The following is a 16959-nucleotide window of genomic DNA, read 5'->3' as shown; positions in this document are numbered from 1 at the left end:
GAAATAACGGTTATCTTCTAAAATCAACATATTTAAACTCAAATCATACACTTTTAAACATGAAGGTGCTTTAAAATGTTCTTTTAGTGATGTCTTAAAAAAAGTTTGTTTATCACACTTATCTCCTTATGGTTCTGTGTAGAACCAAGATTTCCCACTTGCAGGTTCTGCTCATTGCTCTGTTGAGCCCAACAACTACAATAGTGTCACTGTTGCACAATCAACCTTATTCAATGTTGCACTTTTCCTGTTCCTCCTCCTGTTTACTTAGTCACATTGTGAAGTATGGCCAACTATTTATATTGCATACTGGGCATTATTTCTGTCATGCTTCTCTGTGTTTGAGCTTTACTTTGTCATTTAGTATTTTTTTGTTCAGACCTCCTCTTTGTTTTGGTAGCCTGGATGCTGTTAGTCTCTCTGGTTTTTGAACTTCTTGATTTTGCTCATGTTTGTTATGATTTCTGTGCGGCATGTTCTCTTGTTATAACCAAGCTCACTGTTCTTTACTTTACTTTACTTTTTTACAGCCATTTTACAAATGCAAGCTTCTGGTTGGTTTGTGAAAGATAAAGTAATGGCATCGCTCAAAATAACATTTGAAGCACCTTTTTGTTTGAGAGTGTGGATACAGTTCAGAGATTGTGATTGTGGTATCCACTGGAAATGTACTGATTTAAAACTGATTCACACTATGGTGAAATAGGATATAAAAATGTCTTGAAATTATGTTGTTTAAAACTTGTAGCATATCAAAACTGGGTTGTAGCCTGGATTCTGTCTTGCACTGTTTATTTTAGCGGCAGTTGACCCAGATTACATCTGCTCACTTCATAAGTATCAGGACTGCATCTGGATTTGGCCATACCACGTAAATATATGAATGGAACCACATCCAAGACATAAAACAAATACAAACAAAACAATAATCAGATACTCCCTTTTAAAAGTACATCACTCAGCTCAGTAGTTAGTATCAGATATTCCTATTGAGAGTACATCATTCAGCTCAGTACAGTGAGTATCAGAACACTAACCAGATACTCATCTTGAGAGTACATCATTCAGCTCAGTACAGTGAGTATCAGAACACAAACCAGATTTTTTATGTTGTGTTCCATTCTGAGCTCGGAAGTGCAGCCTTTTTACGGCATTTCACAGACTCTCTTAGCTTGGGGTTCGACAGAATTTCAAATGTGGTTAAATCCAAAATAAAGAACATTTTATTTTAAGCATTTCAACACTGAACGGTCCATCCCTACTAAAACAGCAATATTATTGCTACACAATGTGTAAATTCTGTTACACACAGTGTAAATTCACATGGTTAAAATCTTATGAGGATTTAATCCAGATACTTATCACATGAGGTGAGCAGGTGTAAACAGGGTTGCAGTGTTGTGAGCACAGTCCCTTCAATACGAATAAATAGGTATTAGGAGCTTAGAGAGCGTACTGATGTGTTTAGAGCTTAGAGTGTTCTAGATTGCTCCAAACAGCTTTGTAGTCCCTTGTTAGAGTGCAGATAAACTCCTAAATCAGCTTGATATTTTAAAACCTCAAGCCCACGTTTACCTTTGTCTTTTTCGACCCAGTTTAATTTCGTCTTCCTTCGTAGCCTTGTGTACAAATAGCATTGCATTGCATAGCTCTTGTCCATGTAACAGAGTGGAATACCTGTTTTGACGAGTAGCGTAATATTCCAATGTTATGTTTTATATTGTACTACTGTGAGTACACCTGGTACACCTAGATTTGTGCCAAGCTGACACGTTGTGGCTGTGTGTGTGTGTTGATAGGTGTTGTAAAAGCAACAATATCAAGCAAACTAACACAAGTGCTTTTTTTAAATGCTGGTTTGCTGTTTAGTGGTGTGCACACCAGGCCTTGTGTATTATGTGTTTTTGTTAGTTTGTTTTTTTAGCTCACTGTTAGTGCAGACAGATACATGATTGTGTTTTTATGTTTAACTCTGAAGCACGCCGAGTTGGCCCAAAAGGGAGAAGCACACTAGAGAGTGATGGTCTAGAAATGTGATTTTAATGAGGTATAATCATATTAATTCTGATTATGGCTTTAAACTGAGAAAGAAGATGATTGAGTAAAATACATTTAAGTTAGTTTATCATGACTCTGTGTTGTACAGAGTTTGGTAACACTTTAATTTAGTGCAGTGATTCTCAACCCTGGTCCTGAAGGCACACCCTCCTGCATATTCTAATGTTTATTTCAACTTTTGGATGGAGAGAAGGATATCTTCAAGACCAGGATCAAGAAACACTGTTTTAAGGAACACAAATTTGGGGTTTTTAAGTTCTTAGCTACTTTGTGGTCAGTAAAGCCTAAATTATTTACTATACATTCAGCGATATTCATATTCATCCTTTAAAAGTACATAATTAGTAGTCTGTTCAATTAAAATCACTACTAATAGCACTGTTAGTTAAAATAAGTCACAATAAACAATTTCATACCACCCTGTTGCGCAAATAATTCAGTGCTTTTAACCTATGGTCCTAAAATGTCCAGAAACAACATGAAACCATTGTACACCTTTGCTGTACTATATTGTAAAGGGTACATTTTCCAGCCAAAGTACTTTAAACAGATACTAATAACTGTGGTGCACAGTGTATTAAGTACTTTTAGCACTTTTTTGGGTTATGTAAAGTGCCATATATCAAATGTGTGAGATCTACATGTTAGGCAGCAAGTGAACAGTCAATTCTTGAAGTTGAAGCAGTAAAAATGAGCATGCATAAGGATTTGGCCACTCAGTACAGGTCTTGTGAGGTGTTCCTGGTATGCAGTGGTCAGAACCTACCAAAAGTTCCCTAAGAAAGACAAAGAAAGGTCATGGGCACCCAAGGCTCACTGATGTGATTAATGGAGACCTGCTGCTAACGTCTTGGTGCCAGATATCACAGAACACCTTCAGAGGTCTTGCGGAGGCCATGCTTCCTTGGTCACATATATTCTACTCTTATCAACACAAAATTAGGAAGGTGATGCTGGTGTTAATGTTATGGGTGATTGGTGTTTATTAAATTGTTATTAAACCCATATAAACTCAAATAACTCTAATTAAACAACACATGTCACTAGAATAGAATCCACACCATTAAAGTGCTGCCAATTACACACTAATAACAATTAGGCAATATTTAGGTATTAATTCAAGCCCAAAAATATATGCGTAACAGGGTGGTAGATTTGATTTTGATCTGAGTGGTCCAGCAGAATATGGCACTGTCACTATGACAGTGTTGGGGGCATTGTGAGTTAGTGATAGGGTGAGTACATATAAACAGGAATTGGGAAATTGGTCTTGTAAATTGAGTAGAAAATGAGGTGAATTTAGAAATAAATTATTAGTGTTGATTGTATATTAGTATTGCTAATAAGAGTGTTATTATTAGTGATTTTCAAATAATAGAGCACAAATTGTGTACTAATGAAGGTTAGCATGGATAAAGCTGAATGCATAGTATATAAATAATATAGAAATATCTTATTCAAAACCTTAATAAACCCTCATCTGTGTTCCTTGAATTAAAGTTTTATTAAGAGTTTTCCTGAACAGAGATTACAGTGTATCAGATGTGTGTTTTTAGAATGTACTTGACAATGGGAGGAGGATGCTCCAAAGTCAATGACAACTCACTGTGTTACTTTTAATTGACACATCTAATGTTTCTAGTGAATGGCTGTGTGTGTGTGTGTGTGTGTATTTTGTTTTGTTTTTCTACATTAAATTATTATCTACCTTTATTATCTACAGAGCAGTGTTTCTACAGTCAATGAAGAACTAGTGAATACAAATATATGGATAGTGTTGTACAGTAAATTTGACTATTGTCGCTGTAAAAGTTTTGCTAGATTTATATTCTACAAAACTGAATATATTCATGACATTTGGAAGTTTAAACAATAAAATATATAATTGTACACTCACTGTTTCAATTACGTTTTTAGCTTTGACCCTCATAAAGTGTGTGTCCTACAAGAGGTAAACAAATAAGAAGCCACCTGAGAGCTTTCTGAACGTGTGAAGCAGCAACAGGTGCTTACTTACAAACATACAAAGCAAAGCAGGTCTGAGTCATCTCTGCCTTTCCTTTCATTCAGGCTTGTTTTTCTGCTTTAGCATTAGGAGAATATCTGCGATTTCCTGGAGACTTTCCGCCTCCCCAGAGACCCAGTTCACACCTCTCTCTCTGCCGTGCTCCTCAGTGCTGCAGGCGTTCTCAGCAGGCTTCGGATTCACGCTCTCCTCCTCGTGACCTTCACACCTTTCTCCTCTCACCACTATGTTCCCTGACAGCTTCTCTTTAGGTTCTGCTGAGAAAAAAAAAAGAGAAAAACACAGATCTTGCATAAATTGAGCTATTTATAATCACGCGCGAGTTAGCATGTTCAACCTACAGAACCACACACTGTAATTATCACACAAATTAGCCATGCTTCACTGAGATCCATCAAGCTCACATTAATCATATTACGACCCCAATTCCAAGAACGCTTAGGAGCTGTGTAAAATGGAAATAAATGTTTAATGTTTTCTAAAGTAAAAAAACAGGATGGTCTCATATATGATCAATGATCTCATATATTTTATTCAGTATAAAACACAGAATATCATGGTTTCTTGCATAAAAACAGCTGCAATAAGAGCAATCCACAACTTGATTAGGCATAAAAAGAGCTTTGCAGAGAGGCATAGTCTGTGAGAAGTAAGTGGATATCCCACTATCTGCAGTATATAATATCAAAAGATGCTGGTGATCTTCGGGCCCTCAGGCAGCACGTCTTTAAGAACAAACTGATCTTGTACTAGAAATCACTGCATGGGCTCAGGAACACTTCCAGAATACGTTGTCTGTGAACAAATTTTCTCCAAACAACGTCTCTTTCAGGAAAGGCCTTGCATATTTTTCAGCAAGACAATTCTAAACCACGTACTGCATATATCCCAGCAGAATGGCTTCGCAGATGAAGCATCCAAATTCAGAACTGGCGTGTCTGCAATTCAGACCTTTCAGCAAAAGAATCATGAAATGGAAAATAAACTAAAGTGCCAGGAAGAGCAAAGCAATTCTAGACAAGACAAGAATGGCCTGTCTATTGGCAAGGACTTGGCGATATGCATGACAAAACAGGAGTTAAAATGTTATATATCAAAATATATTGCAATAGTTTAAGTAATTGTAAAACTGTACGTTTATTTAAATGAATTAAGCTAGTAGAAAAAACACACTATCATATTTTTAAAATCTTAAAAAACATATTTTAACCTTTTATCCAATCAGAACAGTTAATGACAGAGTACAGGATTGCTAATTACTGGGCAAGGTTTAAGCACAACACAAAATGAATCACTCTCTGTCACCAATCTTTACTTGTAATAACTAATATTTAAATATTTTTGAAAATCAATACAAAATATTGCAATTCTTTCATGTATTAATATATTAATATGTATTAATAAGACCCCCAATATGTTCTAAGCTCTACTGTGAATAAAATGTGTGCCTAGAAGAATTGCAAATCATTGAATTCTCATATTCATTCAGCATACCAACATTTTTGGAATTGGGGATGTACAGTAGGAAAGGAAAATGACATTAAAATCTCATATGGGTTTAGAATCAGTTATGTATTAATACCTGGTGCTTTCTCCTGGGAGCAGTTCTGTCCTGGTATGGGATGTTCAGTATTTGTGCACGCTTGATTCTCAGATTTGGGTGAACTTTCCTGTCCTGTTATGGTTCCAGGAGCCTGCTGTGTGGCCTCCTTGTTCATTGCTGTGTTCCAGGGCGTGTTCCACTTCACTTTATGGATTTCTGATAGAGTACACTGAGTAACACTCAGCAGACCTTCATTGCTTTTACCAGTGTGCCTCCTAGTGGTAGAACTGGGAACTTTCCTGGATTTGCGAGTGCTGTGCTGGTGAAAGGGGGCTGTGTGCTCAGTGGAAACACTCAGCCTGTTTTCTGCTTTTAATAGGCTGCACTGTACTGAAGCATCTTGACGAGCTGAAGTGGAAGCAGCTGCTGTCTGTGTTCCCATATCTCTCATTCTGGATGATGTTTTCTCACGTATCCCGACACGTTCCGCCTCAGTCTGTAGACAAGAAGGAACAAACTGATCCTCCTCACAGTCGAGTCCACAGCTAGCCCTCCTCAAGCTTTTCAGACCCCCCTGTGCGTTACTTGCTTTCTCTCTACCACTGTGGTTAAGCATCACCTTTTGACTGAAGGACAGGACTCGTCTTGTTGTGCTCATCTCTGACGAGCAGTATTGGCTTCCTGTTGTTGGAGTCGTCTCAGCAGGATGCATATGTGTCTTATTTTCCTGTTGAATACACAAAACACAGGCAAACATGCACATGCAATGTAGTAAGATTGCACACAAGTTTTAAACACCACAAAATACAAGACAGAGAATCTACTAGATCTCGAAACATTGATGTGAGGGTTTGATTGCATTCAGCAACATGGGCACTAGTGAGGTCTGGATTTACACTTCTCTAGTCCACGCCTGCTTTTAGTCATGGTGCCAATAGGTTAATTTGAAGCAGTGTCCGCAAACATTTGGACATACAGGGTTATCTGTGCCTACTATGCTGATGGTTATCTGTGTGCCACCAAAACATACCATTATGTACTTTATGTACATGAAAATATCAGATATTCTTCCAAATTAGGCCTGTCACAATAAGCATTGTGAAGGAAAACATATGGAATTAATAAGTAAACAAAAACGTGTTAAACAAACCAAAATATGTTTTTATACTTTAGAATCTTTAAAGTAGCACCTCTTGCTTAGACAACAGCTTTGAACATCTTGGCTGCTTTATGAGTTGGAATCATCTGACATCGCTTTCAGTTAACAGCTGTGCTGAACTCTTCAAGAGTTAAGTTGTGAAAAAGATACAGTGAATAGCTCTATTTGAGTACTGTTCTAATCCATATTACACTCTAAAAAACAGAGGTACGATATGAGTACTTTTTTTTACATTACATTACATTACATTTCATTTGGCAGACGCTTTTGTCCAAAGCGACTTACAATAATGAAGTACAAAAGTAATAGGAATTTAGATTTTGTTAGATAGGGCTTAAAGGAGGTCGAAGGGAAATAAAGGGATAGAGAACTGAAGGAGGGGAAGAAGGAAATGGGGTTAGAAGTAGTTAGTGTGTTAGAGTTGTTAGGAGAGTAAGTGCTCTTTGAAGAGCTCTGTCTTCAGGAGTCTCTTAAAGATAGCGAGAGATTCTCCTGATCTGGTAGTGGAAGGTAGTTTGTTCCACCATTGGGGAACTCTGTATGAGAACAGTCTGGATTGCTTTGTGTGAGTGTTTGGCAAAGCGAGGCGACGTTCATTGGAGGAGCGCAGCGGCCGGGAGGTAGCGTAAGCCTTCAGGAGTGGAGCCTGTTCTGTCATCACCTTGTAGGCGATTATAAGAGTTTTGAATTTGATGCGAGCATCAACTGGTAGCCAGTGGAGCTCAATGAGCAGCGGGGTGACATGTGCCCGTTTTGGTTGGTTGAAGACCAGACGTGCTGCTGCATTCTGGATCATTTGGAGTGGTTTTACTACGCAGGCCGGGAGGCCAGTTAGCAGGGCATTGCAGTAGTCGAGGCAGGTGGCCTGTTGCGTCAGAAACTGTCTAATTTTCCTGATGTTATAAAGCGCGAAGCGGCAGGAGCGAGCAACCGAGACCACATGGTGCGTGAAGGAGAGCTGGTCATCAACCATAACACCCAGGTTCCTAGCAACCTTTGTCGGTGAGAGAGAGAGAGCTGATGCTTATAGAGAGGTTGTGTTGAAAAGATGGTTTTGCTGGTATGACCAGTCTTTGAGAGATTTAATTGAAGGTGATGTTCCTTCATCCAAGAGGATATGTCAGAGAGACACGACGATATCCGTGCAGAGATTGAGTTATCTTCAGGTGAGAACGACAGGTATAGCTGGGTGTCATCAGCAAAGCAATGTTAGGAAAATCCGTGTGAGCGGACAACCTGACCAAGAGAGGCAGTGTATATTGAGAAGAGAAGGGGACCCAGTACCGAACCCTGGGGAACCCCAGTGGATAGGGAGTGGGCTGAGGACAGCTGTCCTTGCCACAACACCTTGAACGAGCGCCCAGTGAGGTATGATCTAAACCATGACAGCACATTGTCTGAGATCCCCATGTTTGAAAGTATAGTTTGGAGGAAGTCGTGGTTGACCGTGTCGAAGGCGGCCGAGAGGTCCAGCAGAATGAGCACTGAGGACTGGCCTGCAGCTCTAGCAGTTTTCAACGCTTCAGTCACAGACAACAGAGCCGTCTCGGTAGAGTGTCCTTTTTTGAATCCAGATTGGTTCTGGTCCAGGAGGTCATTCTGGGAGAGGAAGCCAGAGACCTGATTTAAAACTGCTCTCTGGAGTGTTTTAGAGAGAAAGGGTAGTAGTGAGACCGGTCTGTAGTTATCAACCTGGGCGGGGTTGAGAGAAGGCTTTTTAAGCAGTGGTGTCACATGTGCTTGTTTGAAAGCAGTTGGGAAAACACCAGAAGTTAAAGAGGCATTGATGGTGTGAGTGATAGCCGGAATGGTTGCAGGTGCGATGGTTTGTAGTAAGTTTGAGGGAATTGGGTCAAGCGGACACGTAGTAGGACGGCTACGTGTTAGGAGAGCCAGTGTCTCGTTCTCAGTGAGAGAAGTGAACGAGGAGAGCGCAACGCCTTCGGTGGAGGGACACCGGGCTGCAGAGCATGTAGTAGGACTGCTACATGTTACATCAGTAAACTGGTTGCTGATAGCTGCCACTTTTCCAGTAAAGAATGATGCAAGTGTTTCAGCAGTAAGGCAGGTAGCCGGAGGAGGAGGAGGGTTCAGTAGTGATTTAAAAGTAGCAAATAGTTTCCGTGAGTCTATGAGGGAGCTGAATTTATTGTGATAAAATTCAGCTTTAGCAGTCGTGATGCTGGCTTAGAAGGAAGCCAGGAGCAGTTGGTAGTTTTTTAGGTCTGCTTGTTTTTGGTTTTTATGCCATTTTCTTTCGGCAGCTCGGAGTTTGGAACGTAGTTCCCTCAGTGAGTTATTTTTTAGCCATGGCTGCGGTTTGCTAGAGCTAATGGCTCGAGATGTAAGAGGACAGAGGTTGTCCAAACAGGAGCTTAGTGTGGAGCAGAGTGTATCGGTGGCATCATTTACATTGAGTGATGAAAATGAGCCTGGTGGGGGCTCATTTTGTACTCAAGGGTACACTCTTCATTATTGTACCCTCAAAGGTACAATATTGGTCTTTACAGGGTCAGATTTGTTCCCTCTGAAGTACAAAGTAATTTCTAACAGCAATAAGTACAAAATTGTACCATTTATTCAACCAAAAGGTACATTCAGTATTCTGTATCACTGTACTAATAAACAATATATATTTTAATTGCACATTTTTTATTTGAAAACCAGACAATTTTGGATCATCAAGTTTTTGACATATATTTAGTTGATGATAAGGTTTATAATCTTTATTATCTTTATTGGTACAATAACCATGGGTACAAAAAAAGACTTTTACTGAAAGGTACTTTTTTGTACTTCAATATAAGGTACAGCCCCAGCGACAAGCTTTGTACTCTTTTATTTCTTAGAGTGTATGGCAAGAACTACTCAACTGGATAATGGAACAAAAATACTTCAAGATACGAAGGTTCGTCAATCCAAAAAATTTTCAAAGTACTTTGAAAAGTGCAGTCGCAAAGACCACAAAAATGTTATGATAAAACTGGCTCTCATCTGGACCACCCCAGAAAAGGAAGAGCAAGAGTTCCCTCTGTTTCACAGAGTATTTTGGCTTGTTTAACACTTTTAAGTTACTACATGATTTCTTACATTTGTCTGCATGACTTTAGTATTCATTTATAATGAATGAAAAAAATAAATGAAGAAAACCACTAAATGAGATTACATGTCCAAAATTGAATGCTAGTGTACAACATAAATAAAAATCCTTGCAAACGAAAAAAAAAATAAAAAGCAATACTGAGATCAACAACAATGATTGAAGTCATATCCACATATTGTTCAACATGTTGTGAATAATGTAATTATCGTGACAGGCCTAGTCCACATTCTCATGTAAGAACATCCCTATTGTCTACCTAATTAATCAGAAGAACCCTTCCTAACACTATTTATGGGATTGAACATACAATATTTATGAGTTAATTATTATACTTAGAGAATCTAAACTGATTCTGCAGGCTTTTTTACAGTATGAAGAAAGAAATCTATTGAAATTAGTGAGGCACTCTAGCAGTGTGACAATTCCACAAAATCTAGATATCGGGGGTTGCCTCAAAGCAGACCTCATATCTTGATTTTGTGAAATTGCTGTCACCAACTAATGTTCCACAAATATATTTTTTTTTGTGGAAATGCTGCCACCAACTGTTCTGGGAAAAAAAATAAGGCCACTTAAAAATAAAGAATTTCTTTGATTTTACCAAATTGAAAACCTCTACAATATAATCAAGAGGAAGATAGATGCCATTACAAGCCATTAAACCAAGCTGAACTGCTTGCATTTTTGCACCAGAAGTGGCTTAAAGTTTTCCAAAAGCAGTGTGTAAGACTGGTGGAGGAGAACATGCCAAGATGCATGAAAACTGTAATTAAAAAACAGGGTTATTTCACCAAATATTGATTTTTTAACTCCTAAAACTTTATAAATATGAACTTGTTTTTTTTGCATTATTTGAGGTCTGAAAGCTCAACAAGTCTCTTAATTTTTCCAGAGCTGTATATATACATTCCATCAGATATAAAGCTATTAAATAACCGCCATCCCAGTAGCACACCAGTTGGTGGCAGCATTTCTCTAGAAACCCAGTACTCTGCTGTTCTGCCATAACTCAACTGCTGAACAGTTAGATAACACTTTTTACTCTTGACTAACGGAGACTGGAATGTACTACAGTGACATCTCAGCAGTAAACAGTAAAAAAAATCTGCCCAAATATGTGTTTATATCCAATAGAAATGTTCACAAAACAACACTACTTAAAATTAAAAACATTAAGTTTGACTGATGATTAGATGATGGCTTACCTGAGGTTCGAAATCAGAACTGTAGTCCCTGGTGTGTGATTCACTGAAATCACTGTTAGGAATAACAACACAAATCTTTATACATATAAATATACGATGCAAAATATATTTTTACTAAATAAATGCCATTCATTTGTGGGATGAATGAGGCTACTGACTGTGGTCTCATACAGGGCGTCTCCTGAGGATTAATGTTGATCATTCGTTCACCAAACATCTCTACAAACAGCACAAACAAAAGGTTAACAATGTTATTCAGTAAATGAGGGTAATAAAAAAGTCTAGTCTTTAATAGAACACATTCCCTTGATAATATGAACTTCTAAAACTATATATACTGGTCAATATAAATGGCCGTGTTTACACTGTGCACAGTGTGAAGGAAAAGCAACAACTATTATTCAGCACCTCCAGGAACTCCTTTAAGACTGAGAAAACTATTCCATGTGACTTGCCTTAATGAAGACACTGAGATTAAAATACCAAGAGTGTGCAGATCTTTTCTCAAAGATAAATGTGCTAATTAGAAAAATCTAATGTATACAACATATTTTGTTTTTTTTAGCACTTTTTGTTTACAAAACAATTCCATGTGTTCCTGTATAGATTTAATACATTCTTCAATATTAAACTTACAATCTAAAAAATCATAAAAAGAAAAAAATAAATATGTACCGTACAGGAAACAAACTTGTTTCTTGTTTAAAGCAAAAGCTAATGTTCTACATGAATACCTTGATCTTCATATTCGTCAGTGTTGAACTCTAAAAAGAGTGGCTTTTCTTGTTCAGAAGGTGGGTATTCATCAGCTGCACGCATAGAGGGCCCACTGATCTCTGTGCTGTTGTGAGTTTAAATTACGATTTAAGATTAAGCAATAACGTTTTCCAAGCTTTCCAAAAAATATAAGCTATGACATGAAAATACAAACAAGGCAGGATTAAACCAGATAACTAAGGTTGCAAATATTTATTTTCTTATGATTAAACAGGCAGTAAAATTACATAAAATGTCCTCAAATACTGAACAAATCAACATAATTCTAAATATTAAACCGTCAAAATTTAAAAATAACCACATTTAAAATTTTAGCAATCAATAACAATTCAAATAACTGTCAAGTGGACATCAAATCAAAATATTTAAATTATAAAGTCTTAAATAATCTGTGAATGTCTAATACCCTACATAATTACGTTTGAATAAAAAACTTTAAATTTCCAAAATGAAAACTTTACAGGAAGAGGCAACCTTCTTAACTTTCAGTGGAGGTCAGTGTTAAAAGGTTTTATTCCCTTTTTCCATAATTTTGGAGCATTTCTATTGGTCCATTCATTATGAAATTTGGAAACAATGTGACCAACAACTGCCAAATTAACATCATGTTAATAATGTGTGACAGTGACATTGTGATGTATTTGTGTTTACCTGTGTAAGGGGCTCCCAAACTGAGTTGCTGTTACTGGGCTGATGTGAGTGGGTTGTGTTGTGTGATGAGGTGCAGTCATCCAAGGATCATACTCACATACCTCCATTGGCTGGGAGAAGGGTCTCAACTACAAGGTAAAAATAAGGTTTGGTAAAAATGATTTTAAGATTTAAATAAACCAGTGACAGATATTAATGAATAAGACTTCATTACTTTGAGTATTTACCTCAGGGGTCTCTGTGCAGTAGGATTCCCATGCTACTGGAGGGGAGATGTGAGCTGTGGGTCTGGGCTGAAAGCCCTCTGAGAGGCTTGGGGAAGCTGAGGAGATGGAACTGACGCTACCCTGATGGTGGTGATGTCTGTGCATATAGTCTGAAGCACTGTTGTCAGATTGGTTGACTTCCATTACAGGTGACAGCTTAGGAAATAATGATAATAAGTATTATACATTTATTATACATATTATATAATATTATAAATAAAATGTTCAGAAACAATCAATACAAATGCACAAAAGAGTTTCAGAAATTGAAAGAACTTATTAAAAACAAACATTAAATAAAAAAACAACATATAGATAGATTATTACAGAGAAAATTCTGGTTAAACATGAATCTGTTTAGCACAATAATAGAAGGATGGAATAAATAAATAACATTAAATATAAATATATATGAATAACAGAATTTAAATAATCAAAAAAGTGAGTGTGGATGAGCAATGGTCAGCGTGTTCATAATGGCAAGGCATTGTGCATTATGGGAGTTGGAGTGATTGGCTGATTGGACCTTCCATTTCTTAAGATGTGCTGGTATTTAATAATCCTCAATTCACAGTGCCACATACATCAGGAATACATCATAGAAGGCATTACCACCCACAGTGTTCAGTGCAGTGTGTGGTAATGATAATGTCGGCGGCATCTGGCTAGAATTGCATTTATGAACAAATAAGCGACTCTCAAAAATCACATCTATATTTAATGCAGGGGACCACACACACACATATCCCACAGGTCAGTGAAGTGCACTTCCGATTCCATGGGGCATGCCAAAAGTCCTGGGACACAACCACAATAACTTGTCAGTAATTAAAGAGATGTGCAGTATATGATCTCACCGCTTTAAACTTTAACTCCTCCAGGAGACTCGTTTTTCTCTTTTTCAGACCCTCAGTATGGACACTGCAAAAAACAGCATACCGAAAGACAAAGTCTTGGTCTGTTTAAAGGCTTTTAGAGTATGTTATATACTATAGAGTATATTGTATACTAGACTATAAGCTATAGCTGAAACTATTAAAATAAACAAATACCTGTATCGAGGCTCGCTTTCCACTAGATTCAAGCTTGATGGAGCACATGGACTCATTGGTAACTCTAAGGGCTGCTGACCCATATGTTTCAATGTTCCTTTGGAATTGGCTAGATGGGTTATTTTAGTCTTTCCTGCAATAAATATATCACATATCTGGAAATGTTCGGAAAACAACACATATAGCAAACTTAATTGTATTTATTCACACTATGGTTCGCCATGCCTTTATCATTGTTCTCCTTTTTTAATGCAATTTGGTTGGCAATAAACATTGTGAGCAGATCTACGTTCCCAGCAGTGCCACCCTCAGGTGATAATGGTGGTCCCTGGGGATTCATCCACTTCTGCCTCCTTCTCTTTTCGAAAAAGGCCTTGTAAGCAAATGTCATAAATCATAGAGATTCATTTAGTAAGACACCACGCGTTATTGTCAGCAAATGTCCTAAATCATAGATATTCATTTAATAAAACAAATTTAATCAAACCGATAGAACATAAACATTTATTTTTTTTAGTCACCTTTTGTTTCTTCATATCATTGCCCTTTATATGGTGGATCCTGTAAAGCAAATGTGAATTAAGTGTTAATTAAGTTTATGAAGTGTTAGCAGGTTCATAGCAGTCAGTAGAAGTTGGGAATAATGCAACAGAAAACATTGTACGCAAAATGTTTAGCAGCTGTGTTTGCATGAGTTTAAACGGATTAAAAAATAAGATAGTTCTATAGATGCCATGGAGAATACAATTACCAGATCTAAACACCAATGAGAACATGAGAGCTCGTGGGAGTGTGTTGGGAAAGGTGAGGTGAATAGATCCAGAACTTTTTTTTTTTTTTTTCTTATTTTATCTCAATGTTTTAAGATAATGAAATGTAATTTTAAGATGCTAAGTCCTTATTTTGAGATACTTGAGATGTCATCATTTTGAAGTACTAAGTTGTTATTTCGGGATACTATCTCACTAATTTGAGATACTATGTCTTTACTTTGAAATAATATGTCGTTATTTTGAAATACTACGCCAGTATTTTGAAATACTAAGCTGTTATTTTGTGATACTAACTCATTATTTTGATATAATAAGTCTACTTTGAATACTGAGTCTAATTATTAAGTATAATTATTTTAAGATACTATCTCATTATTTTGAGATACTAAGTTGTTATTTTGAGATATTAAGTATTTATTTGACACATTAAATTATTTTAAGATGCTAAGTAGCTACTTTTAAATACTAGGTGGATATTTTGATATACTAAGTAGTTACTCAAGATATTAAGTAGTTAAGATATTAAGTCGATATTTTGGCTTATTATGATAGATACTAAGTAGTTGTTTTGATACATTTGAGGTATTAAAAGTTATTTTTAGATAATAAATAGTTATTTTAAAGTCATTCTTTTGAAATACTGTATCAGCAAAAAAAACCCAACTTCAAATAATGACTTATAGTCTCAAGATAACTACTTGGTATCTCAAAATAACAACTTTTAGTATGCCAAAATAATGACTTAATATAAAAACTTTATTTTATTTTAGGTACCTAAATAAGCTTGTATTGAGTAACTTAGCTATTTAGCTAGGTTACAGTCTCTGCTTTTCATGAAAAAGCTGCTGTGAAAAGTGTTGTAAGGTTTTGGCCAGATAAACTGTTCAGTGTCGAGCTCTACTCAACAGTAACTAACTAGTTAAGAATATAACCTTGCTAGTTCAGCAAATATTTTACATTGCACTACTGTTCGAATATTAAAATAACTAGGTTAGGTAACTAGATAACTAGCGTTAGATGAGTTTATCTTACGTTACCCTGGTTAACTATCTAATCCTAGCTAAATATCAGAGACAGAAAATCATTCCTAGGTAAGTTAACCTAGCTAGCGTTATGTTAGCTAGCTTCCTAAATATCAGATAACGTTACAGGAAATGGTTCTTACCGTGAACCTCCTACCCAATTCATATTAAAGAAGCAGCCGAATAAATAAATTACAAATAAATAAATAAATGAATGGATAAAATTATGAATATGCCGCTTATGTCCCTTTATGGAAGCGTCTCAGATAAAAAAAATGAGAATTATTGTAATTTTCCAGGTTAAATCGCCGTGTAAAAGTCGGATATCAGAGTAAAACAGGTTAAGGTTAGCTAACAGGCTAACCGTGCTGCCAGCCAATCAGCAAGCGCGAAACATCCGCGAGCCACAACCGTGTATACATGTACATAACTGTATAACTGCAGAATCTTAAATATTTTAATGCGGTAAATAGAATGAATTGAAATAAAACAGTAAAATAATATTTTTATAACAAAGTTTTATATATTGTTTAGAGCAATAAAAATATATATATTTTTAAATAATCTATTATTATGTCTTGTTTTTAGTTACATTTTTTTTTTATTTACTGTTTAATTAATTGACTGCAAATATGCAGCTCCCAGCACAAGACTGGGCAGAAATGCGTCTTTTTTTCTTTATTACAATTCTAAAAACAACACGTGTAGTTTAGGAACAGGAGTGCCTAAATGTTATGTGAACTGGTTCCTGAACCCGAATAGACGTCAGTTCTTTGTGTAAGGTTACGAGGTGAGGACGCTAGGAGCCCCACTGTCTCAGCTGGGTGTATTTGCACTGGTGGTCTCTCAAACAGAGAGAGCAAAAATCGCGCACTATCATGTCACCGCAGCAGCCAATCGCCTTGTTTGGGGGCGTGGCCAACTGTAAACCCGCTCATTTGCATTGGACACGCCTATTGAGAGGACCCTTTTGAGAAGGCAGTGGGTTTGGGCAGTGCTTTGAATTTTTTCAACTGAAGTGTCTGCATGAATAAGCTGTCCTAAAAAAAAAATAATATTAATAATAATATAAAATAGTTTGATTTAATTTGACTGTGTAACCTGGTTTCCACATGAAGTGTTTATTATCAGCACAACCTTTTTTGTGGAAATATTTAAATATATAACATTAATTTTGTCTTTGTAAAAGAACCCATTGACAGACATTCAAATGGGCGTGGCTATCACTGAGCGGGTGGGTTGCTTTGCAGCGATGTGACCATTCTGCAGAATGTGTGATCAAAGAAGATAGCTATATGTGATGCTAACAATGAAGCGGATATGT

General features: G+C 36.8%; 1 protein-coding gene across 3 annotated transcripts; it reads right to left on the bottom strand.

Moving 5' to 3' along the window:
• Window positions 1-2018: 2018 nt before the first annotated feature.
• On the bottom strand, window positions 2019-16018 carry LOC111192953 (uncharacterized). Of its 3 annotated transcripts, XM_049473693.1 has the most exons (12): window positions 15779-16018; window positions 14362-14401; window positions 13841-14213; window positions 13646-13709; window positions 12750-12944; window positions 12523-12650; window positions 11829-11935; window positions 11253-11313; window positions 11095-11146; window positions 6247-6354; window positions 5667-6123; window positions 2019-4341 (listed from the first exon to the last, which is right to left on the bottom strand). In XM_049473693.1, the coding sequence occupies exons 3-12, from the start codon at window positions 13921-13923 to the stop codon at window positions 4121-4123; spliced, it is 1476 nt and encodes a 491-aa protein (XP_049329650.1). In that variant the 5' UTR covers window positions 13924-14213; window positions 14362-14401; window positions 15779-16018; the 3' UTR covers window positions 2019-4120. The 3 variants fall into 3 exon arrangements, with proteins under 3 accessions (XP_049329650.1, XP_049329634.1, XP_049329642.1); XM_049473677.1 differs by having other exon boundaries at window positions 5667-6354; XM_049473685.1 differs by having other exon boundaries at window positions 2019-4338; window positions 5667-6354.
• Window positions 16019-16959: the final 941 nt, after the last annotated feature.

The sequence above is a fragment of the Astyanax mexicanus genome, chromosome 2 (genome assembly GCF_023375975.1).
Source record: "Astyanax mexicanus isolate ESR-SI-001 chromosome 2, AstMex3_surface, whole genome shotgun sequence".
Taxonomy (NCBI): domain Eukaryota; kingdom Metazoa; phylum Chordata; class Actinopteri; order Characiformes; family Acestrorhamphidae; genus Astyanax; species Astyanax mexicanus.
Note: the sequence above shows the minus strand (reverse complement) of the source record. Positions and strands in the feature narration are given on the sequence as shown.